Source organism: Pteropus vampyrus, unplaced genomic scaffold (assembly GCF_000151845.1).
Source record: "Pteropus vampyrus isolate Shadow unplaced genomic scaffold, Pvam_2.0 Scaffold45, whole genome shotgun sequence".
In the NCBI taxonomy this organism is placed as follows: domain Eukaryota; kingdom Metazoa; phylum Chordata; class Mammalia; order Chiroptera; family Pteropodidae; genus Pteropus; species Pteropus vampyrus.
Genome location: NW_011888826.1, coordinates 5,347,513 through 5,375,331, shown reverse-complemented (window position 1 = coordinate 5,375,331; position 27,819 = coordinate 5,347,513). Strand labels below are relative to the sequence as shown.

Sequence of the window (27,819 nt, the reverse complement as noted above, 5' to 3'; positions counted from 1 at the left end):
TAGACTGCTATATGATAATCATAGTTACAATTTCAGGTAACCACAGTGCACCAACCAAGCCCTGGTTTTTCCCACTCACTCAATCATGCATTCGTTTGGCAGATGCCCCTAGGTATGTGATCTGTACCAAGCACTGTGCCAGGTTCAGAGGGCACAGCGAAGAACAGGTAGATTCATGCCCTGCAATTAAGGAGTTTTCTCTTTTGTCCAGGAGACCAATAGTGAAAACGTGAACTAATAAATGTCCAAGATCTTTGAGAATCTAAGCATTCCGATAGAAATAAAGCAAGGGATCTGATAGGGTAGACTGCAAAGTTGTTTTTGAAGAAGTGACATTGGAGTTGTGAGCCAAAAAGAGATAGAAATTTGCAGGACACGAGAGAGGCAGCACTAGAGCAAGTGCAAAGACTCGGGACAAATACATCCCCTCGAATAGAGAGGAGGCCGTTGTGGCTGCCCCTGAGTGAGCAGAGGAAGCATGGTTTGAAATGAAGCTAGAAAGATGGCAGGGCCCAGATCACGAAGACACTGCAGGACATTGAAAGGAGCTGGATTTTACTCTAAGTACAAAGGGAAGCCACCGACTGGGTTTCAGTAGGGGATGGCATGATTAATGTATATTTTCGCAAGATCACTTCAAGTGACTGAGTTCCTTCAGTTTCACACCTTAGCCCCCTAAGTTGGCTTGATTATCAACATTTCACTAAAGAGGAAAAGTGTCGCATAGGTTACAAGGGCGCAAGCCCCGAGTTGACCTGTACCCCTGCTCATGGGCCCAAACAGTTTGCTCGACCCACTTCCTTAAAACAACCTCTGCCCACTAAGTCTTGGCAGAGCTTCGGTACTCTTTCTTCTCAGGTCACTTCGGTCAATGAAATACTCTATCAGCCAAAGCACCATGTCTACTTTCCTGAGTTCTTGCTGCCAACTTTGATTTACTCCTGCAGAGCTACATATTTGGGTACCTGTTTTCTATGCGATGCTTTTGTTTCACCAAATAAGGCTTTGCATCTCTAGGCCAATAGCTCTTCCCTCGCTAATGTGCATCCATGTCAAGTCTGCTACTTCTAGCTGCTTCCACGCCAGGCCATACTCTGCATCCAGCCCAGGGATGCACATCACCTGTCCCATGTCAGGCACAGAGGTAGGTGCTGAGAGCACAAAGATGAATACAACAGATCAAAGGAAAATGTTTCATGATACTTGAAAGGTTTGAAACTATAGTCTAAAATTAGCTGCTTCTGATGAAACATAATCAAAAATGGAAACAGCCTGTGAACATTGGCTCTACCTATGAAACTGAGTCATAAGATTAATAATACTTCTCTCCTTTCAATATTTCACATTCTGTTTTAGTTTAAATCTACTATATACCATTTAATCCAGCAAATTAATTAACCTCGCTCTAATAGAAATCTACCAAAAATAAAAAAGCTCAGTCATACTAAATGAATATTCTAACTGTCATACTTCAAAATGACAATACTGACACATTTTTTCAGCAGGACATTGAATTTTTTTCAATAAGAATGTAAACACAAATAATGTCTCACTGTCGAGCCACTTGCACGTGTCACACACAGCGCAAGGCCCTTTACGTATATTCCTGTCCATCATCACGACAACCCTATGAAGTAAAATTTATCACAATTTTCTAGACAGTCTCTAGGCAGAGAGATTAAATGATTTGCCCACAGTAAGGAGAGGCTGGCAGTGGCAGAGAGAGGACCCAGACTCCTTGATGTCTCCTTCCAAAGCTTAGTGCGCTTTGGCCTCAGGGGTTGTCAAATATTTATATCTTTAGAACTATGACCTCTTGTTTTCTCTGATAAAACTCTACGCCAGTTCTTACATGTTAGGCAGCTAAGAGTGAAGCTTCCCCAGCTTAAATGAGGCTGGGAGTAGAAGGCTGCTGCCCACTCTCAACCTTCCAGCCCCCCACCACCAGAGGCCAGCCAGAGGAATCTGGGGCCTACAGAATATTTATATAGCACTGCTCTGTACCATGCTTTGCCAGCTGTGGAGGTGCTTCGCTTGGTCATGAGGAGCCAGTGACAAAGCCACCCAGTGTTAGACCTGTTCAGTGACACATCTGCCCAGCCACTGGCCACAGAATCGAAGGACACATGAATAGAAGCACAGAGTGTTGCAAACACAACACTGGTCAGATCGGGGAATACTTTATTTATTGTTGGGGTCTATAATTTAAAGGGGGAACTTGGAGAGATTTCAGGGGAAAAAGTCACAAAAGTAAGTGAATTATGCTAAGTGAAATAAGTCAGAGAAGGAAAGACAAATGCCATACGATTTCACTTACATGTGGAATTTAAAAAATAAAATAAATGAACAAACAAAATAGAAATAAACTCATAGATACAGAGAACAAATTGATGGGTGCCAGATGATGGGTGAAAAAAATGAAGGGATTAAGAAGTACAAATTGCCAGTTACTAAAACAGTCACAAGGATGTAAAGTACGGCATAGGGAATATAGCCAGTAATATTGTAATAACTGTACAGTGTCAGATGGGTACTAGATTTATTGGGGTGATTACTTCATAAGTTACATAAATGTCTAATCATTATGTCGTACACCTGAAACTAATATCCTATTGTATATAAACTGTAATTGAAAAATAAAAATTAAAAAAAATGTTTTTAGAAGTGACTGAAAGGTGAAGGGCGGAAGGTAGTAACTGAGAAGAAACAACTTGAAATTACTAAGCCTGAAAAACACAGGCAGATTCGAGCTCATGACGGGCATTTGACATAGGACAGTGATTACTGGTGCTCCTTTTTCTCTGACTCTGGAACAAGAGAAGAGACGCCATTTCAGACTAGAGGAATTTAATCTGAACTGTGGGCACTGCTAAACTCTTGAGTTGTTTGGGTAAACAATTTCTTTCCACAGGGAAATTTTAAAGCAAGAAGCAAAAATATATAAATAAGGATTGGAAGATCGGTAAGGTCTTTTCAACCTCTGAGCTTCCGCAGGGCGTCCAGGGTAACGGCAGAGTATCACCACCATCACACTGAAAGAATTCTCAGAGGGCAGGAAAGTCCACAGGTGCTGGGGTTGGTGGGTCTGGGTTCAAATTCCAGGTGTCCCATTTCCTAACTGCATGTCTTCGTGCAAGTTATTCAGCCGCTTTAAGTCTCAATTTCCTCATGTGTCAAACAAAGATAATAGAACCTACTTCATAGGGTTTTCCTGCAGATAAAATAAGGAATTCTACATAAACCACATGATTCAGTGCCCTGGACACAGGAAGCACTTAATAAATACTAGCTATTTTATTAGTAGTAGTACTGATTTTATGTTTAATGTTATTGATAGGTGTGCAGAGAACTAGGAAGAGTTTGTGCATGACTGAAAATTTAGCTGGTTCCTATTTTCAATTTGTCTGCAAGTCTAGGTTGATATAAAGAAATGTTTAAAGTGACATTAAAATAATAAAAATTTGCTTCAGGATACATTCTTTTATAAAGACAAGAAATGATCTAGATATTTTTTAAAATCGTCTACACAGATTTCTTAATTGAAATGGTCTTTGCGAGACTTTAGACAGAAGAGACTAAGACTAGTCGGAGGGCCAGGAATATATGCTATCACGGGGGCCCGGTCTTCCTGTCAAGAACACTTTTACATGTTACTTAAGATCATTTTAGGTTGGGCTATTAGGTAAAGCTTAAGAATATGTAGTTTTTCCATAGAATTCGTAGGCATGGTTCTAAATTATTGTGTTGAAAACAATGTGTAACTTTAAAACAATTGGAACTAGTTTCACTTTACCACACAGACCAGAATTCATATTCCCAAAATGAGTGTTGCATTTAAAGTAATCACCTTGGGAGGGTACGAACTTATTTTATTATTGCTCCCAGAGTTCAAAAGATTCTTGAAACTCCTCTTTTAGAACTGCAGTCAGGAGAAGTTTATGAGCCACATTAGAAAATCAGTCTTGTTCCATTGTTTTCACACCTCATTCTTTTCCCCAAACATCACCCAGATATAACCCACAGACTTGGCTTCAAGTTTCTATTAGCTGTTTCCAAAAATCAAATTCACCATCAAAAGACAAAAGGTTGTCTGAGATGTGAAACAGTGTCCCAGGGGCTCTGAGGAGAATTCCAGAAGGGAAGTTCCCAGATATTGCGAGTAAAAGCAGCATTATTGACAGAAGCACACCACTTCTCAGAAGTGCCAACCTGGAGGGAGACAGAGTTTGGGTGACTATGTTCTGGTATGTTAAACGGTAGTAATCAGATTCATGACTTTAAGGTCACACATCAGATATCTGATTTTGTTTCTAACTTGAGCCGAAGTGCCAACATTTATAGAGGACAATGGAAGCTGTTCTTTTAAGGTACAGCATAGGACAATATTGAAGTAAATTACTAAAGTTCTCAGTTGCCATGACCAATAGTGAAGAATCACAATGCTCAGTTCAATTAAAGGACAGTAAATTCAAAACAAAAGAAATTATTTCTCTTTACGGAATGAAATAACTTATAGAATTCATGCCATGGAAGACTATTAAGACGAATATTGAGTCTGAATTTAAAAATGGGATGGACCATTTTATGATGTTAACATATAATTTGCAGCTCTGTAAGCCCAGATTGTAATTTAAAGATAATAAAATCTCTGCTTCAGGGTGTAAGTTAATCACCTGCAAGGACCAGGAAGGATTTTCCTTTCAGAATTAACAATGCACAGTTGAGTCAGAGAAATAAATTTTGTTTAGTTTCCAGTGTATCGAGTATTGGTCAGTGCTGAAAACAAGAGTCAAATTAGATGGACGATTAATCTGACTTGGTTCAGCAACTCCTTTATTATTGCTTCCACTGAATTTTATGCCTTGTGTTATACTTTGCTATTTTAAATAACAATTGCTTTGTCAATCTTTCATTTTCATAGCACTTATCATCCCAGAACGGGGGCATTTATTATACTCTGCAGCATTATCTTCATTATACAAAGTAAACGGGATCAAAACTATCTTGGATAATCAACAACTTGGTTAATAAGAAGTATCTTAAGGTTTACAGAACTGTAGCCCTTGTGGAAGATTCTACTGAGAAGACCCAAAGGTCTCTTGCCATACATGCACCCACATTTTGTTATAGAATACATCTTTCAGAATCAGGGGTCCAAAAGCAAACAGGAAATAGAGCTTATTCAGAAATCAATAGCAAGAACACATTTCTCACATGAAAATATCTGATTCAAGGGTTGACTTCCAGTTGTGTATACAGTGCTAAATCGCATTTGTCAGGTGACCTACACAAACCACATACCACTAAATAAACGGGGTTAACGTATTTGAAAATGGAAACAAATTTATTTAGTCTGTATGAGAAAATAGTTCTAATTTATAGATGGTAGTACAGAAATCTTCATATATAATATAATTGATTTGCAAAATTGTAGTCTTGCTTTCATAGTTTAATTGGAAGAAAATGACAGAGTAAATTAAATTTATGATTTCTTCATATTCCCATTTAATCAGATTTTGAATTCATGGCACTTGCTATGGAAAATGAACTTATTCTTCTTACCTTCCAAAATAATAGAATAGCTCCATAATTAATAGGTGGTGTGTTGTCTTAGTCTGATTAAGAATTAATAAGAAATGCAGCTAGGAGCAGGTTTTTTACCTGTCTAAATGAGTGGACCCTTACCTAAAGATACAAATTTTCAAAATATTGGTAGCACAGAGTAAGCTTCACTGCTCCCCACATCTACTCAAAATCCAGTGGGGAATAAAGGGCAGAGTACCTAACCAAAGGACAGAGCTAACAAGGGTTATAAGTTCTCATCACTTCTTGGAGAGTGTGGTCCATGCTGAGAGCAGAGAAGAGAGTGGAGAAGATCAATCTGATAGTCTATAGGTTTCAAAGATTTCAGCTCTCTCTTCACCCCCTGGTAGAGGAATAGCATGTCTTGTCAGGAGTCTCAGCAAGGGCAACGGTGACTGCATGGAGAGCAATCATTCAGTTCCTCAACAAACGTGTGTGTGTTCTCTATGTAATTAGCACATGTCAGATGCATGAAACACAGAGATTCGAGTCACCATCATAAAGAAGATTTTTTTTTACTCGATGATGTAGGACATCATCGAGAATACAGGGAAAGAACACCTACTGGAATGCTTGCCATGGATAATCACATGGCTAGACATGTTATTTATCTTGCCACATTCAACATTTTGGAAAGTAAAGAGAAAACATGTAACTTCCCAAAATTCTTCCTCCCTCTATGTTAAAAATTATGTTTCAAGTGTTATCTAAATCATTATTTTTAGAAATCTATTTCATTTGTTTGCCTATAGTACTTTTAGTGATTAAAAATTATTGCTATTTCAAAATACGTTTAAGCATTACTGACCATTACATGCTTTAGTCTGGAGAAGATAAATGACAAGTAAATGGCCGAACGGACAAAATATTTTTTGTTTAATTATCATGAGAAAAGAGAGTCATCACAAGGTTGGTATCAAAGTATCTCAAATTAGATTGCAATTTCCATGTACCTCTAAGTCTATATTTCTATCTCTACATCTATCATCTGTCTATATGATGGACCACATGCTATTATTTAAAAAGTGGAACGCAGGAGAATTTGGTTCATTATTTACTTTCAATTCATCATTGAGGAAAACCATTAATTTGTCCACACCTTAGCTTCTTAGGCTATAATTGGGAAGCTGCCAACTTCCTAATTCTTTCAGAAAATTGTGTCACTGTCCTTAGCCTAGAATATAGAATTCACTATGCAGATAGTATTCCAGAAAACATGATACAATGGTTTCTTTTAATATTACACCCAGATGTATGTAATTTAAATATGTATTTTGAGGCAATAAAAATTAGCTTATGTGAGGCAAGAAATATGACTATTTAAATCGAAATGTATTTTGTCATTTCGAATATATGTGTGTAATTTATTCATTACGCTGCACTAGTGTCTTTCATTGAAGACATTTGTCATCAACTGACCCATCAAGAAAAGATTTTTGTGGTTCTCACTTGCAGAGTCGTGACATACATTAGCATACTGAAGGCTCTGAGAAATCCCTGTTTAAAGGCACCAGCTGAACCTTACGTACTGTTTCCATACATATTTTGTCATAGAACCTTGGTTTTTGAAAAGACATTTATTTTTCCACAAAGCAATTTGGAAACTGTGTGTGTCAGGGAGTAAAGCCGGTGCTGTGCCTGGACCTGCTTGCCAGGACTGGCTACCGACCCAGGAAGCCAGCCCTGCTGCTGGCTATGCAACTGTACTCGCCACGATTAGTCATTTCCATTCAAAGTGTAATATAAGTTTAATTTAAACAAATGTATTTAATTATATTCCTGGGGTGTTCATATGTGTATGTATGAATGACATGTCATATGTATCTCTGTGCATTTTGTTTACATACACACACAGGTGCATATACAAGTTTGGACCATATATCTACTACTCTATATATACTATTCCACTGGATAATGAGGCAATTATTGGCTACTGAAATTTAAAAATAAAAACATTTTACAGTTACATATATTTCATAGTTTTGATATTATGAGACATGTGAGTGATTTTTCTTCTATTGAATTAAAAACATTTATAAAACAAAAACTGAAGATGCACTAACATGTATTAAATTTTATAGCTATCTGGGCATTGTGTAATCATTTCTTTCCTATATGACTTCGCGTAGTATGTGACTAAATATGAACTTAGCCCTTCTGCAATAGTCTAAGAAAAGGAATACAAACATGATGAAAACACTTTCCCAGATGACTTAAACACAGACACACAATAAACACATAATCTTCTTGGCATATATGGAGTGATTTTTGAGGCATATCACTGTGGTACATGTTATTCTGATGTAGAACTAGTCACTGTTTACACAGCCCGAATTAACCTATTTGACCTTTTCCTTGAATTATTCACTACTCTGCACATCAACAATATGAATTTTTAAAGCCAAAAAAATTGACTTAATTTTTTTTAATCGAAAGCACCTTTTAGGTAGTATGTTTAATAAAACTTCTTTGGGAACAATTTTTGCGAACAATTTTTGCAAACAATTTTTGACATTTGTAATGCTAATATAGAAAACGAAATCTGAAAGTCCTATTTTGGAAGGCTGCATCAACACTGACACACACAAAAATTATAACCACAGGATTCTTTAGAGGAGCTTGAAATCTTTGGGTACACTTTACTATATACTGCACACGGAGTATTCAGTCTCGTGGTAACCGAGCTTTCCATGGTTTGGCATATTTTTACAGATGTCAATCGGTTGTGTCCTTTCTCTAAAGAGAGTGTATGGGATAGAAGTCCATTTAACCAGCTACCCTCCTCACAACAGTACGCGCATGCGGCATCATTCTTATTGCGGTTTTCATTTAATTTCCCCGCATTATTGGGGAAAAAATGATTGCGTTGCTAGTAATGTTGCAGGCTGACTTGTGACATGATGTTCCTACATTGAGTTTCATGTCCTCACATGTGATGAACCAGTTTGCCTAACGTGCCTGTCAGTCGATGGTGCTGCACAGAAGAGGAGGAATTCAGAAAGACTTTGCAGCGCTGAGAGAAACAAAAGACTCATTCTGACTTGTAAACTGAATAAGCATGACATCGAGGTCATGGAATAAGGGCATACATGCATCCTCAAAACCTGGTTTTGACAAAGTGACTTTTTTCTCCAGAAGGACATTTTAGCATTTCTTTCTTCAGATGGTTTCAGGTTTCACCATTTGTTTTATCAGCCTCTTCCTCTCAGCAAAAGTAGCAGGTAGATTCATGCCTAAGAAGAAATGCCTCAGGATTAATTCTTGATTCTTTTCAGCTTCCACTGATGCCCCGTTTTTTTTTTTTTTTAAGTCAATTAAAAGATTATTAGGAAATGGCCATGTGAAGGTATGAAAAAAATTAGGGCAAAATTATATTCACTTATGATAGAGTCTAAAATTTCTAAGAGAGATTATTTTTATCCAGTTCATTATGGGGGACAATTTATCACCAACTTTTTAAAAAATCAAGATGAGTTCTAGGGTTACTTTGAAAATATATTAATGGGGTTTTATATGACTTCGGAAAGGTATTTTAAAACTCTTTGCTTCCATATCCATTTCCATCGACCAGCTTTGATTTCTTTGTGCAAATATCTAGGCCAAGGCTCTTTGAGAATACAAAAAAGAGAAAAAAAAACTAAACATATAATCAATAGAAGAACTCCAACACTGAATTACTTTCAAAGTGAGCTACACATGTATTTCCTATTAGGGCAATGATGGCATCCGTCTCACCCTGATCTTTTCCTCTTTGTTTAGATAATGAGAAAAGTCACCAAGTTAGCATTTAAGCAAAGGAAAAAAATGTCATCGTAGATTGTTTCAGATTTTATAAAAGAGATAGAATAAGCTCAATCTTGCATAAGTCACCGTACAATTAATGATGTCAGAGTTCTTAGATAATAGAGTAAAATATAAGACATGGTGTTGATTCACATGGACGTTCACGAGCAAACTCACAGAGCATCTTGCTAACGGAAGTCAACACGGTGTGTGTCAGTCTCATAACTCTGCTCTTGTCTGTTTCCTCAACAGAGCTACAGTGAACCCGTTGATGTTAAGACATCTCAACCTCCTCAGCTGATCAATTCGAAGCCGTCAGTGTTCCATGGGCCCAGCCAGGCCCACTCAGCTCTGTACCTAAGTTCCCACTATCACCAACAACCAGGAATGAATCCTCACCTGACTGCCATGCACCCCAGTCTCCCCAGGAGCATAGCTCCCAAGCCGAATAACCAAATGCCAGTGACTGTCTCTATAGCAAACATGGCCGTGTCTCCCCCTCCTCCCCTCCAGATCAGTCCTCCTCTTCACCAGCATCTCAACATGCAGCAGCACCAGCCACTCACCATGCAGCAGCCCCTTGGGAACCAGCTCCCCATGCAGGTCCAGTCTGCCTTACATTCACCCACCATGCAGCAGGTACGTGCTCACGCTGTTTTCTTCTTCAGATGTGCTGGGTGATCTGTCCATCCAGCAAAGGAGGAGGCTATGTGTTTTCTGTTCTGCTATTTAAATGGAGAGAGAATGGAAGATAGTCAATAAATGTCTGCTTTCTGAAAAATATAATTTACAGGCGGAGCGTTTGAGCAGCATTATACGATCACAGCAGTTGATAGCTGCTGCTTTTCATAATCGCTGGTTTCCTTCCCATGATATCCATTTTGCTTCACCTTTCTAATCACCCTTCTTTTCTGCTTGAGTAAAGTACATTTGTTATTTTGAGATGCCAACTGCTACTAAAGATCTCTTTGGGATTGAGAACGCTACAGTTTTGTTAAAAATATTGTTCAGATCAGAGAAAGTCCTGATTGGTATGCCTGTTGAGTCCAATAAATGCTGCAAAATGAAATCGGGCCCACTGTTTCCGGTCAGAAGTATCAATGAATACAACCTTAAAAGTCCAAAGAAATGAAAATTTTCACCAGAGTTTTATTTGTAAATGACTTCTGCATAGATTAGAAGACACAAGAGGTTTGGAGGCCCCCCCACCTACTCCCCAATTATTACAACCATTTCCATGCAATGTCAGCTTCACTGTTCTTTGAAATCAAGTTTTCCTTGGGGGTTTTGGTTTTAAAATTTGAAAATGAGGAGCAAATGGCATGAACTAAACAGAATATAAAACAAAAATTCTAAAACCTTGTTTTAAAAAATAGATCGTGGTAAAAACTACAAATAATATAAAATTTGTCTATCACTTTTATAATCCAATTACTCTGTTGTTTCTAGAGCTATAATTAAATAGGCAAACATATCCTTTCTATGGAATTGATATCTAGGCCTCTGTGGGATTTGAGTCTATAGTTGGACTACGGTGGGGTGGAGAGGAGGCAGGAAGAGAAGTTGAATACATGTAGTCGCAAATTCATTTTTATTATTATAATTATGCACAGGATTTCCGAGAGTTGACAATAACAAACTTTAAGATTTTCTTATCCTTAATTTCAGAAAGTGTGCAATGCAGGTACTAGCATTATCTTCATTTTCCAGGTGAGGAAACTCAGACTTGGCAGAGCTGAGTAATGTGCCCAGAAGGTCAGAGCTGGGATTCAAACCTGGGTCAATTCAGAAATCAGAGCCTGGATTCCTAAATACCGGGACTGCTGCCTCTCACTCTTCATCATTCTTATAGACTATTACCAATTTCATATTAGAAAACCTGTGTCTATGAGAATTTGGAGAGTCTTCAAATCTGACTTAGTTCTAAGAGTAATATGGTTACGGAGAGCATAACTGAAGTCTCCCTTGGTCCCTAAGCCAAGGATATTGTTAAAGCTCTGACAACCTACCCAGCTACATTCAACAAACTATCTGTTGACCCACTACTGAAGGCGACTCGGGGAAGGCCAACTTCTGCCATCTTGCACCATCTTGCCTTGTCTACAGAGGTGTTTGTGACTAGCAAGTGATGATCATAGGATCAGATATTCACTCCTTTCATCAGACAGCACTTGCAATAAATGGGACGCTCTTGAGTGTCCTTGCATTTTAGTGAACCAACGGTGTTTGTGTGAAGAATTAGTAGCTTGAGGGACATGACCTTCAGTTACATGGGATGACTCCTGCCTAAGGGTGCCACCTGGCCGAGGGCCCATGTTTTGCTCGCAGTGCTGTGGTGCAGGGTTGTTTCTTCTCAGAGGAAAGAATACGGAAGGGACAGTCCCTTCAACACGTTGAGAACTAGAGCTCTGTCCAGAGTGGACACTTTTTTCTAATTGATTCACTCAGAAATGGTTCCTTTTTTTATTTATACAAAGACCTTAAATGAGCTGGTCATGACCCTGAAAAGTTTCAACATTTTAGAATTACATAAGGCAACATGTGAAAACTCAAGAAATCTGTCTTTCCATATAGAATCTGGACTGAATAGGAAAAAATAGAACAGATCACGTTAGACAAGTTATTCATCAATCTTTAAGTCAGTTCTATTAGTGTATCTTAAAAAGTGTTCTTACCGAGATTGTAGGGCCTGATTTCAATTTACATTAATAATAGAAGACAAAATGGCATAGACCCAAAATGAAGAGTAAATAACTAAAAGCCTACAGTGACTAGAAATCACTTTTAACAATGCCAATAAAATAATTGTTGAATTGGCCAATGAACAAATGAGTGAATTGTTTTTTAAATGAGTTGCGAAAGTTTTTAAATACGAAAAGAAGTTACAGGGTCATTTGTAGGATCTCAATTCCCTGGAAGTTTTTTTTTTAAATGATTTTGTTTTTTCTTTAGAAGTTTTTAAAAATTCCACTGATTCCAAAAAAGATTACTAGAAGCCCTAATATGTGCCAGACACTGTCCAGGCACAGAAATTGAATGATAATGAGAACAGATAATGAGGGAGCTTACATCGGAGTTGGAGGAGAAGCAAATGTTAATAAGATAAACAGATAAGTTATTAAGATCCCATGAGAAAAAATGAAGCAGGAGGATGAACTGCAGGGTGCGTGGAGGAATGGCCTAGCTTTTAGCTGGAAGGGTAAGGAAAGTAGGCACAAACACCTACCTGCAGGATGAGTAGAGGAGGCAACCTTTAAAAGCGGAAGGTGGGAAGGGTCTGTGGGGAAATAAGGAGAGCAGCAGCAAGGAGAAGAGGCTCCCAGCTGGGGGGACCTCGCTGAGGAGGAGGAGTGGGGCTGGTCCAGGACACAGAAAGGAGGCCAGTGCAGAGCCTGGTGAATAAAAGGAGAGCGAAGGGGGATGAGGTCGGATTCAGGGGCCGATTATTGGAGCCTCCATGTTTAGAGGATGGTAACCCCGACGATCCAATAATCCTAAAATCAGGGTCAAAGAGTCCATCACCCCTTGATGTCACTCAGCTTATTATATCACAAGAGTCACCAAAGTTGGTCTTTAGCCTGTGGTAGCAGAGCCAGGTTGTGAATAAAATTACACCCGATTCATCACCCAAACCACCTTTATCCTGAAGACGTTTGCTTCCTGGGTATGAGGGCCATGTTCCCCATATTCAAACATCAAATAAAAAGAGAAAGAAAGAGAAAGTTAATGGCTGCTATATTTTTAAAATAATGTCTCATATTCCAGTATTACTTTAGCTATTTTATTATCCTTTTGAAAATGGATGTATCCCACAAAAATGATTGTGTAGTCCACCAGGAATAATAGTTTCATTTTTTTCTAGAATAATATTTTATACACTAAGCCCATGGACCTGCTTTTTTCGGTCCAGTTTTCTTCCTTTTTTCTGTTCACCATATTGCCGAATGAGGTCAAGAGAAAAAAAATCATTAATATCTGTCAACTTCCTTTATAACCTTAAGAAAATAATCTTTGTATGATATCACACAGACAGATTTTCAATTTCCTTGTGTAATAAACAGCTGCTTTAGGATTTGGGTGTAATTTAAAGGTTTAAAAAAATCACATTGAGATTGATGAATAAATCAGTTGTGAAGACAAAAACATTGATGCCTGTTGAAAATACCTCTCCAGACAGGCAGGAAATGAAATTAGTTCCCAGTAAAGTGTGGATACGAGGATCACTGTTTGGTTGTGCTGCAGGCTCTTTCGGACTTGCTATGGTGGCACAACAAAACCGCTAGGGCTACAGAAATCTAATTAAAGAGCAAATGTCCCTTCTGACATCAAATTAATCTTTATCATGTTTCCTATTTTTATTTCAATCTGGCACCAGAAAATGAAATTTAAAATTCCAGGCATGCTACAAAAACAGTTGGTGATTTTTCTCTTGAGCATTAAAATGCAAAATATTCAGTCTTGTTTAATTAGACTGCTAAGCAAACATTTTTCAAAAATTTATATCATCATCGTTGTTTCATATTTACATCAGTAACAAAAATGTACTTAGCTCTAGGTTTGACCTCAGCATCTCTTTATATAGTGTTCAGAAGAATGTTTTCATTTTCTAAATTGAAAGCAAGAAAAGTAATGTTATGTCAGGTTTTGCTTGTATTTTTCTTGGCCGTTGGTGTTTTTAATATTCGTGATCTTAAATTTAGGCATTGCAGTTAGCTGAATCTTAAATCTTTGAACTCTGTAGATAACACATAATTTTGGTTTTATAAACTGAAGTGACTCATTTCAACTTAAACCAATAACTTGAAAATTAATGTCCTCCTGATACTTTCTCACCCAACCTTGAGAAACCATTTTCATTGGTTGGAAAAAAACAATGGTGGTTTCTGTTGTTGATTGTGGGGGTTTGGGTGGAAGTGGGTTGGTTTGTTTTTATTTAGTTTTTGCTTTTTCATATGTTTCCATACTTTTAACTCAAGATATTTTTCAACTATGCTATTTTTGAGACTTATTTACGTTTAGGGTACATTTTGTCAACTGCAAAAATCCAATATGGAGAACTTGACTTTAAAAAGGTAGAAAAGCCTCGGCATTTATTTACACATTTATGCAACCTGTGCCTTTCTAATAGTAATGTCAAATAGTCTGTATTAAACTGTGTTTATTGGAAAATATGATTTACTGAACCACTGCTATGGGCGAAACCCTGAGAATACCCAGTAAGTAAGGCAAAGACTCTCTGACTCTTAAGTCCCTAATGGCAGCCCTGATGACAGGGGCTAAAATAGAAGTCAACTCGAGGCTCCTCACTCTAGGGGTTTTTTCCTGCTGTTTGTCCAGCATCGCTCTCGGCCCTATGGATGGAAGTCAAGAAAGCTAGACCATCAGCTCTAGAAAGACAGTATTATAGGACCATAATGAAATGAATGCATTTCAGAGAAGCCAGTGAAACTCCTTGCATGACAAGAGAGGATGGTCTGGAGAAAGAGAGGACCTCGACCTGGAAAGAACTAGAGAACCAAACACTCAGTTATCTCTCTTACTTTTCCCCTTCTTATTTTGGAAAATGTTTACAGCTTGAGCTGCAAGTGGTGTCTACATAAACAAACTTATTTCCCATAAACCAATTGTTAATTTAGGAAACATTTTATTCCTTTTAGCCTGTGTAAGGTCAAATAACCAGGCTGGCTAAATTCTCTACTTTTCAATGATTTGTTTCCAAAGTTTTGTCTTTCATCCATAGCTTTGGTGGGAGTTAGTGTGGACATTGGCTTGAAGTCGTTATCATTTGAACGGAAAATAAAGTAGTATCTTAAAGCCAGGATCGAGGACTGAGGACATTTGATAATAGGTGTCTTTGAGTAAAAGGGGACATTGAATGTCCTAAGAGACAGCCATGCATAAATAAAAGTCTAAGGAAATATCCTTAGTTAAAAATCAATCCTCTGATCATTCTGCTGAGTTAAAAAAAAAAGGAAAAAAAAGGGAAAAAACTCAACAATGCTATGCTTTCAGAAGCTCCCTGCAAGTAAATGGAGAATAGCTCATTTTTAAATATCTTGATTTTTCAGTGGTTAAAAACCATGTATGAAATCTGCTGCAGAAAGAGACAACCACAAGATTAATTAAGTTGCTTTTTTGGTCATTTCCAGCAAAGCTTGCTTATGCTACTCTTGAATTCACTAGATAAGCTAAAAATAAATCGTAGTGTACAATGCTTTTTGTTTACCAGATATAACTATATACTTCAGAGATTTTTCTTGAATTTTTAATAGCTTTGCAAAGATAAAAAGTCAACACTTCACCATACTAGTGTATTAAAAGAATCTTCCTGAAGTCTGGTTATTATTCACCAGTTAATAGAGTTTTCAATTAAAAAAATATTTGCTCTGTCTTACACTTTTCCTTCTCTGTGTTTTCCAATAGCAAATTGTTTTGAATCTTTTTCCCTATATTAGTCCAACAACTGTTAAAAAGCTTTGGTTGAAATTTTTTAGCTGAGAAAGAAGTACAAATAAAAGAAGAAGCAGATGGTCCCTTTGTGACTGAATGAAGAAAAAGGGTTTTGAGAACAATATGTGAATAGGTGTAGCCTAATAAAACACTCAGCCACCTGCTGCCTGAATCCTTCAAAAAAGATTCTGTTGCATATTCTGAGGAATTAACTATTAATGTATCCTTAGGTTTGATTTAAAAAAAATAAATAACAATAAACTTTGAGGGGTTTAGGTCCTTTTCCCTTTGTTTTGCTTGAGTTAGCATCTCTATATTTTAAATTGTTTTTCAATTTATCTGCTCAAGAGTATAATTGAAGGTTTTCTAGCACATGGTTAGATGAAGGAAAGGTAAGAAGAGTGGGGTTGTAGGCACTTCTTTTCTACCTTTGTTGTAAGTTTTCTGGGCTCTTCGGATAAGCTTGCCCTTGCGAAGACACAAGCAAAAAGGCAGTAGAGTGTTTGCAAACAGTGGATAAATATTTAGGTGCTTTTCTTCTTAAAAGGGCACTTTGATCCTTATTTGTGGACCGCTTTCCCTTTCAGGGATTTACTCTTCCTCCCGACTATCAGACTATTATCAACCCTACATCTACAGCTGCACAAGTGGTCACCCAAGCAATGGAGTATGTGCGTTCGGGGTGCAGAAATCCTCCCGCCCAGCCCGTGGACTGGAATAGCGACTACTGCAGTAGTGGGTAAGCGGCCGGTCATCGCCACCTGGTGGTGGACAGCTCTCATAGCATGCTATCGTGCCCTGCTCCCTAGTGGATGGAAAGATCCGTCTTTTCTTCTTGCTTTCTAAAAGATGATCTGGAATGGTTCCATGTTCGTGAAAACAGAAGACACCGCTCCAGAAATCTTTAAGCAGTCTTCTAGCTGTTCCAAGAATAAAAGCCTTTAAATCCTTGTTTGCTTTAGCTGAGGGTTAACTAGTTGTGCACCTTATACCTCAAGCTATGACAAATAGACTCACATGCTCCGTGGTCACCTGTAGCCCACGTCTTGTAACAGGACATTGTCTGTTTTCTCTTCATACAGGGGCATGCAGAGGGACAAAGCACTGTACCTTACCTGAAAATCTGAACACCTCTTCTTTCCACTGAGGAATTCAGGGAAGTCTTTTCACCGTGGATTGCTTTGTACAGTCAAGGCAGTTCTCCATTTTATTAGAAAATACAAGTTGCTAAGCACTTAGGACCATTTGAGCTTGTGGGTCACCCACTCTGGAAGAAATAGTCATGCTTCTTTATTATTTTTTTAATTCTTTATGGACATTGTTTTTCTTCTTCCCTGAAGGAAATTTGGACCATTCAGATTTTATGTTCGTTTTTTGCTGTGAAGTGCTGCGCTATAGTAACTGCCTTAGCAACTGTAGATGTCTCGGATAAAAGTCCTGGATTTTCCATTGGTTTTCATAATGGGTGTTTATATGAAACTACTAAAGACTTTTTAAATGGCTTGATGTAGCAGTCATAGCAAGTTTGTAAATAGCATCTATGTCACACTCTCCTAGAGTATAAAATGTGAATGTTTTTGTAGCTAAATTGTAATTTGAAACTGGCTCATTCCAGTTTATTGATTTCACAATAGGGGTTAAATTGGCAAACATTCATATTTTTACTTCATTTTTAAAACAACTGACTAATAGTTCTATATTTTCAAAATATTTGAAAAAAAACATATTCCCAAATGATTTTAATTTAAAAACAAATTGGCTTTGTCTCATTGATCAGACAAAAAGAAACTAGTGTTGAGGGAAGCGCAAACACATTTATTTTGTACTGCAGAAAAATTGCTTTTTTGTATCACTTTTTGTGTAATGGTTAGTAAATGTCATTTAAGTCCTTTTATGTATAAAACTGCCAAATGCTTACCTGGTATTTTATTAGATGCAAAAACAGATTGGAAACAGCTAAATTATAACCTTTACATATGGCTCTGTATTATTGTTTCTTCATACTGTGTCTGTATTTAATCTTTTTTTTATGGAACCTGTTGCGCCTATTTATGAAATAATAAATATAGGTGTTTGTAAGTAAATTTGTTAGTATTTGAAAGAGGTTTCTTTGATGTTTTAACTTTTGCTGGCAAAAAAAAAATTCACGCTTGGTGTGAATACTTTATTATTTAGTTTTTACAGTGACATGAATAAAGCCAAACCTACTTTTCATTTAGCACCAAATTATAGTAACCAATCTTTATTTCTACATTTCTTTGGTTGATGCAAATGAAAAACTATGATATTTAAGAACTTTCTTTCTTCGTACAATATAACAGAGAATTGCCCTAAAAGTCACACAAGCTCCAAGACTAAACAGACGGGTTCTCATTCTGAAAAGGATTGCTTCTTGGTTCTCAGCTGGTTTTAGTTAATTCTGTAAACTCTCCTCCAAATAATAACAATAATAGTAATAAAGTCAAATCAACCAAAATTCCTCAAGCTGAATGTTTTTCACAAAATCCAGAAAACGTTTAGGAATTAAACCAAGGGTGGGAGGAAGAAAAAAGGGAAGCATACTGTCAAGAATATATCTAAAAATGAAAAGGGAATAACCAGACAGCAAAAAAAAAAAAAAGAAGAAGAAGAAGAAGAAAGAGAAAGCATCCAAATTTGAAAGCTGCTGATAGAAATTGAGATTCTTGTTGTCTTTTGTGCCTCCATAAGCTACTTCTCTTTCCAGAATTCCTGAGTCTTCCAAGAGAATTCTGAGAGTACTAGAGATTTGCTAGGGAACCAAAAGCATTGAGAATCTGGCTGAAGGTTTGCATAGCTCTTACATCAAAAAGAGCTAGCAAATGACTCCCTTACAGGGGCTGGTAGCAAGAAAGCTAGTCTGGTTGGAAATCAAGAGAATGGCTGATGTCTCTTTCATGGAATGTGTGAAATAAACTTAGCAATTTAACTAAATACAAATATATGCATTGTGTAATCCAGTCAGAATTAAAAAGACAAAAGGTATGCTTGCTTTGGAATGATTTTAGGCATTGTACAACCTTGAATCACTTGAGCATGTAATAACTAATAAATAATGCAGATCCAATGTGATTATTAAAATGACTGTAGCTGAGAGCTCTAATTTTCCTGTCTTGAAACTGTATAAGAACTCATGTGATTAAGTTCACAGTTTATTGTTTGTCTGTTTAGTATTTCAGAAATATACCAGCACTACTAATTACCTAATGTCTTTTATTTATTATATTATGATAAAGTAGAATTTTCGCTTGCATTCAGTCTAAACTGAGAAGATAATTACTGGGATGAGAACAACCAGCTTCGACTTTGACAGGCAGTTTGTACAGAAAGTACAATGCTGTTTACAGCTTCTCTAGAGCAGGTGTGCAACCAGGGTAGAGTGTTGAAACTCGATACCAAAAACAGTACAAAACAAATGTAAATAAAAGAAAATACATCATAAATAAAAATTCTTACGACACGTGACCGTATTCTATTTGGATATCCATCTGTTTCTAAAGGACAGACCCAGTCAGATGAGAAATTCCAAACAAATTTGATGGCAGAAGCGATCAGGCACGGTAGAGATGAACGGCTGGCATGGCCACAGCTGTTCTTTTCTGAAACACCGAGAACACCCTCTCATCAACCCGATCTCTAAGATAGCGAGGTGTTGCCGGAGAAACCCCCCATCTTTAAAAGGGGAGCCCTGTAACTCAGAGGAATAGAAATGGTGTACCCTGCCCTAGCAGCCGCAGGATTCCTGCACCTCAAATCAGGTTATTCTGGGTGGTTCGGCAGTAATATTAAATATAAAATATCTTTACCAATTCACCAAAATCAAAACTAGAACTAATTCGAAAAGAAAAAAATACATATATGCATGACAGTGAGTAGGAGAGGGTTGAGTTGTGTCTCTAGCATATACAAGAAAGAATAATCCAGAATCCTAATTCCCATCAAATATGAATGAGTTGGTAATGGAAAATTGCCAAGTAATGACTTCTAGTTAATCAAGTCAGTGAACGGAGCTGAGGATAAAGTTGATCTCTGTGATTGTTTTCACCTGTTGCCTTAAAGAGGCAGAGCCCCATCTGGATGGGACACAGCGATCCATCAAAAGCCACGATGGCAAAGAACGGTGTGTCCTGGCTCAGAGTCATTACTAATAAATATTTTTAATTTATTAACTCAAAATTTAAAAGAAGCACACCAACAGCCCATTTTCTTTACCCATGGGCCTTTTGCAAAGAGTTGTCCACTCATTTGAAAGGTAATTCTACTGAGCCATATGAAATTGCCAATATTTGACTGTGGTGTGTACAAAAACAGCTATTTCATATAGTTCTACCTATATGTTTGAGAACCAGAGACACTAGGATTCTGGCTACAACAGTAGATATAATTTCAAATGGAGTTTCTCACAAAGTTCTGGAAGGACTCAAAGTAGCAATCAGTTGTTTGTTTGCTTACAGGGTGCCCCACTTCAAATTAGTCCCAGACAGTTACATTAAATTAAACAAAGAATATTTTAAAGTGCCAGATTCTAGTAAATTCCAATAAACATTCTTATTTCTTTGTTATAGCAAAAATTTTATGTGGAAATCTGGCATAAATAGGTTATCTGCTAGAACACGAAAGAGTTTGTTACACACAGATATTCTCTTAATGTTCATTTGCTGAAGGGGGTTGATCTGTTTCTTCTTACTCCGTCTGTAACTCTCATTTTAAGGTAATCATAAAAACACAGAGACATTCTTCTCTTGTTTGATGATTGAATATTGAAATAGTGGCAAGCAAGTTACAGAATTCACAACCTAAATTTAATCCCAAATACTTACGACACCGAGTCACCTAATGGATGAATTCATGTGAGTCACCCAACAGTGCAAACTCTGTTTCCCTAAAATAGAATAATTTCTCTACCACCAAAACAACTTGAAATGTCAGAGCACATAGTAAGTTTACAATAAATGAAATGATATGTAGAAAGGTCAATGAAACATCACAAATTATCCTCAGTGGGAATTGTGTGATGTTTCCTCGATAATTTAAAACCTCTTTCCATATAAAAGGAAATTAAACTTTGCAGGCAAGCAAGCATTAGGAGGCGAAGAAGAATGGAAAATTTTTATTAAGAAATGTAAGTTTACAAAAAGATCGAAAAAAAGAATTTCAGAATGAGTCGTACCCTTTTTTTTTTTTTTGGTCTACAAGATCGAACAAGAGTTTCGAGTTACACAAGTAAAAGATGAAATACACACTAGTCACATCAAGAAAATAAGAAGCCAAGGAGGAAAAAGGTGCTAGACAAGTAGGAGTGTTGAGAGCCAGAGAGAAATTCCAGGAGACAAGTTTAAGGAATGCTAAATTAAAACACTGATGAGCAGGATGCTGATTTTTTAAAATCTGATTACCAAGTGTTAGCATGACTTGGCGAAATGAAATAAATAAAAGAGTGTATTTCTTGGACTCTGTCTAAATTACACCAGGATAAGGAGGCGTGGTCCTATTTTTTTAAGATTCTCAAAGGAGATTTCCCTAGGATAATTTGAAACCAGGTCCCAGCACATAAGAACCTTCCCTAACAGAAAAGTTTCTGAATCTGCATACGACTACTGCTTGTGAGAGGGAGGGGTAACTTCTGAACCAATGTACACACAATCCGCAATCCATGTGTACGCAGAATTAGACTTTGCTTTCTCATTTCTTGCTTAGTCAACATCTCGTCATTTGTATCCAGAACCAGATGACACTGTAGAAGGAAAGAAGAAGCGAAGATAAAGTTCTGGTTCCATATTAGGAGGCAGCTGGGAGCACGGACGTGTCACGCTTCAGCCTGGTCAGAGTTGTGCCTTATTAAGGGAACCCACCGGCACTGTCATCATGTCACGTTTTATTAACAGCTTGCTAGCAAAGACGTTTGAAAGTGAAATTTCATTCACACTGACATGAGGCCAGAAAAACATAATAATAATGACTGGAAAAGAAAATGGAAAGACTTACAATTCTACAGGAAAAAAAAAAAAGAAAAAGAAAAAAAGAAACATTCTAAAGAAAGACTATGAACCAAACTATAGTATTTTAAAAGCTGCATCTTCCGTGTTTGACAATTGTGTGTTTACAATAAGCCTAAACATAATTGCTCTGATGGGCTGTCAGGGAAAAGATTAATTTGGCAAAGATTAGTATTGACTTGCTGTTTATTAAGGCTTTTAAACAGCTGTATCTGGCAGCATTCCTGTAAGTGCCTGTCATATCTGAAAATCAGCCTTACACCCTGGTGCTCGCCAGCTGTTACTAAACAATCTTCTACCACTTTGAATGTCTTTCTCCAGGCCAAACAGCAAGAGCAAACTATTGCCAAATGAGCCTTTTTCTCCTCCTGTCACTTTTTTTTTAAGTGGGGGTGGGGAGCTTCTGAATGCTGAAATGTCAGCTCGTGGCCGATGGCTTAGCTGATAAGAGGTGCCGGAAGTCAGTAGGTGGTTTGGGTGCTAGATGAATACACTCCCCACATAGAGAGTGGTAGTGCTGTTAGTCACCTCACATAGACACAAAACCACAGCTTGCAACTGTTGTAAGGCAAAAGGTTTTAAAGACAGTTAGAAAGTGGCGATCAAAGGTTTAGAGCCAGCAGATTTCCAAAACGAATGTTTTGTTCCCTCAACCTGGCGCTTGCCCTACTGGCCATAATGCTGGGGAAAGACCCCACAGTGGGATGCTGACGAGAAGTTCAGGAGCGGCCATTAATCTTGATCGTATGAACCGAGCTTTCTCCCTGGAACGCTGAAAGAGGACATACCGCTTGGTGAAACATGCACCTCACGTTTTGATTCAGTGGAAACCTGTAGAATAAGACAGGTTTGGATGTTTAGAGGTCCGTAAGAGAAAAGGAAGATTGAGGGTGGTACTGGAATAAGGCCCAGTAGTTTCACATCTAAGTGTAGTCATAAAGGCAATGGAAAGAATAACATTCCAGGGCAGTTAAACATCAAGCCACAAAGGGCCCCGTGTTACGGCGAAAGGCACGGGAGTCTTTACAACATGACTGCTTTCTGAGGACTAACCTCGACCTTTCCCAGGTGCATCGGGATGGAGTAAGTCATTAGAGCAGACGCAAAAGGACATTGTCATCTCTTAACACTTTCACCGCTGGCACTTTCCATTACACTGGGGAACGGGAGGGTCGGCCTAGTACCTCAGCTTTCCGGGTGGACGTTTAAGGTGGGTGCCTGTCAACGTTTTTACCTCCAGATAGATAGCTTTGTTTTGAAGTCCTTGATGTTGATGCAGTCTGATGCTTGACATGTGAATCAAGGTCAAATCCTGTCGAATTCTAAGACATAGATAAACCAATCATATGACTCAGCCCTGAGAGTATGCCATTCCTCTCTGGACATTTGAGAACTCAAACCTTATTATTTTCCACATGTGATGATGGTGGGTGAAAGGTAGATGAGAAATAATACTGATTCAGCTCACAGGTAGAGAAATGCAGTGACTTGCTATTGAGAACAGAAAGCAAGATGTGTGTTTCACTGAGCCCCGTTGAACCCCACTGATCTGGGTTCACCACTCGGAGCTTTAATTTCTGGTCCTGCTGATGCTCCGGCTATGGACAAAGGAAGATCGAGAGAGTCAAATTCACTTAGAAAATTATCTATGACCATAAGTCTCAGAGAGCTCTCAGTTCTAGAATAGTCCTAGACTCACGGGTACTCTGGTCGTGTTCTGGGACAAAGGCTACCGCTGCAGGGGCGACCCTGAAAAATTAGGCCTAGCGTTGGACTGGAAAGAAACACACCCTCTCTCTTTGATCCAGTGGTACCTTAACCTTACTCAAAAGGGCAGCTCTAGCGCTAGAGTCAAAGCACACCTGTTGCTAATTAAATCAAATTCAGCAAATACAGCAGCAACCTTTTATTCTAAAAAACTTAATATTCTTTTTAATAGAATCCAAGAAAGGCCAGAATATGGGCAGGGGGATCACTTATGTCTGTCCTTACCATGTTTTGCAAGAGAACATTTGGCAAAAAGCTTTCTCTTCATAGCCTATAATTCTTCAATTATTAAAATGAGTAAACTGAATGTGAGAGGTGATGGTATAAACAAATTTGAAGATTAAATCTAATAAAGCCAATAAACTAAGAGAGGGGCCCCAATGATTCCACATGGACCCTACTGTAGTTACATAAGAACCGAAGCGAACAATGAGTGAAGGGGAGCCATGCCACGCCACGTGGCCCGTGGATGAAGCCCTTTCAGAAATTAAGCATATCGGTACGATGCTCAAACATGCAGAAATGTACCGTACGAAAGTAGCTCGCACCAATAATCATTGCTAGATTTATCTTTGATCTAGTTTTACCCCATTTCCCAAGCCTGAGGAAACTCTTCAGAATCCATCTCTCTGTAAATTATAACCAATTCTGTGGAACATTTTGTAATTGCTTTTGGTTTTTTATCAAGGTGGACTCACAGAAATCTAAATCTGGTCTTGGTGAGAGTTTTATACAAGAAGAAAAAAAGATTGGCATATCTAAATGAAACTGCAATTTCTAGGGAATATTACAAAATATACGTATCTACAAAGCCATACTAGCTGTTGAGTTGGGTCATTTTTAACACCTGGTTTCAAGATGTGGTTTCGGCAGGCCAACATAACAGAAGTGATAGTCCTTTGCAACACTAAGTCCCCCGGTGGTTGTTTTAGATCGGGTTCTCTCTCTCCTTCTCCCTCCCTCCCTCCCCACCCCAACCTTTCTTTTCTTACAGGACAAAGAATCTGCGACTTCTGCTACTTTAACCTATCAATTTCTTGAAATGATTCCGGTCTTGCATTCCTAAAACATTTCACCTTCAACACATGGACAGCTGGGGAGCCAGACTGCCTCAGCCAGCACAGGTTGGCCTCCATTGTCACTTCGCTGATCACTTTGTTAATTCTCAGATAAATGGAGAGAAACTCCGTTTTCTCTCCTCCCCCTCTCCTTTCTAATGCAGAGCAATCAGAAGCCTCTAAGGACTTTTCTATATGACTTCCCATTTCACACCACAGATGGTTTAGATAAAAACTATGAGTTTCATTTATTCAAACAGCTTCATTTCACCAAAATGAGCCTATTTTTAGCATTTTGCCTAAAGGTTTGTTTTCCCATCTTTGTAGATGTAAAGGAGTTTTGCTGATGTTTCAGGCTTTAATCATCATTATCCCTGCCACCCAAAAATGTTTTGGACTCGAGTGAAGTTGATGAGTCCCTTAAAAGGGAATTTACTTTTTTAAAAGTGGCAATAGAATTGCTTTACAAATTTGATTTACGTATCTTTTCTTACAACTTTTGAGTGTTTGCATTCTTCCATGAGGTTGGTTTCGATCATTTCGATTTCAGCATAAGCACTGTTTGTGCCTGCCAAACATAATGATGCCAGCTTTTTATCTTGGTTTTTATCTTGAGGTCATTACTTTGGAGAATATTTCATTTGGACAACACACCATACTGGAAAAAAAAAAAAAAAAAAAGAACTCTTCAAAATACATATTCAAAGAGAGAAACTGCAAATAAGCAAGTTCAAAACTTTACCCACTTGGGTTGTTGTGCAGAGTCAACACAAACTCACTGCTGGATGTTACCTTATGTTCAGTTCCAGGGTTAAGACAAATTTTTTTTTTAAATTGTCCTCTGTTATTTAAGGATTAAAATGGCAGATGGAAATATACAATCATCTGCTTTAGTAACTCATAACAAGAACTATACAGTGGTATGAATACTTGACTGATTTTTCAAAACATAGCTGTTGTAAACTAACCAACTTATCTTCCAACATCAATTCCCTACTCCCATCTCCCTTACCTCTATGGGAATATTTCTGACTTTGTTTTCCCCACGGGTGTCACGTATACCTGTGGGCTCAATGGCCAGGAAGATGAGAAGATTCACTCCTCTCCTTATTTCCCCTTCAGTTACTCAGCAGCCCTCAAGACCTCCCATTCCTTCAGAGATGTTAAAGGTACAAATTATTGATATTTTATATCAAGCAAGAGCATATCAGCACCTAAGCCTGACTTTTCTGTCCACTAGGTTTTCAATTAATCCTTTAATTTCTTCTTTAATCCATCTAGATCTATGAATAAGCACGTATCCCCAATATAATGGACACAAAGTCGCCTTCACCAGCTCCCCATTGTTGTAGACGGTATGCCTATCTGCATGAACCTGAGAGTGGTATAAAGGAATTATAAATTAAACCTTAGTCCATTAAAGATAGATTCCTCAGTTCCATTCCCAAATAATCTGATTTAGTTGGTCTAGAGCGATGCCCTAGTACCGGCATTTTTATAGTCATTGCAAAGGATTTTGATGCAGGTGTCCACAGACCAATCTTATAAGGAGAAGTCAAGTCAATCTTGTCGTCAACTTTGAAGACTCTGAGATTATCAGTTGCCATTACAAGGATTAAAACTGACTTAAAGAATCAGCTTCTGAAAACGAAAACACACCCAACTAACAATATCTCTAAATTATCTAATTAAAGCTCTTAAACAGTCTTACACAGTGAGAACCTTAGGGACAGATAGGCCAAGACTGTCCAGGGCTCGACAATGCCGTCTCTCCCATCATACCGAGAGCATAGGCATTCATCCCCATCCTTGTTGCCTTGTTTAGTATTCTAGGAAGGAAGAGGGCTGAAGAGCTAAGAGGAAAGACAAAAAAGAGCTGTGGCTATCTGAAAACCAAAAACTTCCCCAGATATCCCCAACAGATTTGCACTTCTATCTCATTGGCCAGAACTATCTCACATGGTCATCCCTAGATGCTCATTGCCCCTTAAATAAGACCAGAGTTCTATTGGTAAGGAAGACAGGGAGAAGAGATAATTGCGATAAAATTAGCAGTGTCCACCACACCAATTCCCATTCATCCAACTGAAGCTTTTTCTGCTTCACCACTACTTAGTTTGCTCTTTAAAAATATCTGCAATAATGTTCTGATTGTCAATTCCACATGTCTTATATTCTGCATTCATCTTTTTTTATTTTTCTGCTGCTTTTGCAATATTATAACCTTCCCCTAAACTTCTCCCCTTTGTCTTACCTCTCCTAAATACTAGACCTTAGTTCCATTGACCACAGGCAGACAACTCTATCTGGTTTCTTACAAGCACTTAACATTAAAGGTTACCTAAACCAAACTCATGACTTTCCAATAAACGTCTTCACCAAGAGAAGATGTCCTAATTAGCCTCACAGGCTAGGATTCTTCTTATCTTTAACTTTTCCTTCTTTTCATCTCACGCAAAGACAGGACCATCTTTATGTTTGACAATGGTAAGTCCTGAATGGTTCTCAAATTTCCTGGATCACTGTCTGTCCATTCTTCCCCAACTTAGTTCAGTCCCTCTACATCTCTTCCTAAAACACCACCACAGTGACCTAAGTGGTCTCCAAGTTTACAGACAGCTGTTAGTTTCTTTTTTAAAGCCCAGACTTAATAAAATAAAGCCTTCACTTTTTAAATTCCCATGGCTACCCCACTGATCACATATTAAAATTTAAATAGCTGAGCCTGATAACTATAACCGACCACACAAAATCTGTCACCAATCTACCTTACTTGCTGCTGCTCTCAATTTTCCTTCCAAGATTCTAAAATCTGGCCACCAAATTCCTTGCCAATTCCAACCACACTAGACTACCAGGCCCTGGACCTTGCAATTATTCTTTTTGCTGCTATCTCTTTAATGAAGACTTCTCAATAAAATTAACATTCCTTTCCCTATATTTCGTCAGCACTCTGTCCTACTCTTGGAGCAAAGTTTTGAAAATATTGTAAGTATTTGTTTAAGTGTTCATTTCCCTGAATAGATTAAGAGTTCCTTAAATCGTATTCATCTCTGTGATCACTGCAGCGCCTAGTACAGTGCCAGGCAAACATGTGCAATAAATGATTGTTGAATGAATGAATGCATAAATAATGCATAGTATTGTTTAAGACAGAAAGCTTA

General features: G+C 38.0%; 1 protein-coding gene across 1 annotated transcript in view; it reads left to right on the top strand.

The window, feature by feature from the left end:
* The window catches only part of TOX (thymocyte selection associated high mobility group box), a 138,165-nt gene extending 118,881 nt beyond the window's left edge, over positions 1-19,284 (top strand). The window contains exons 6-8 of the mRNA XM_011359186.1: positions 9,619-10,005; positions 16,404-16,555; positions 16,899-19,284. Coding sequence (XP_011357488.1) covers positions 9,619-10,005; positions 16,404-16,555; positions 16,899-16,935 — 576 coding nt within the window. The 3' untranslated portion in view covers positions 16,936-19,284. The remainder of the gene's footprint in view (positions 1-9,618; positions 10,006-16,403; positions 16,556-16,898) is intronic.
* Positions 19,285-27,819: the final 8,535 nt, after the last annotated feature.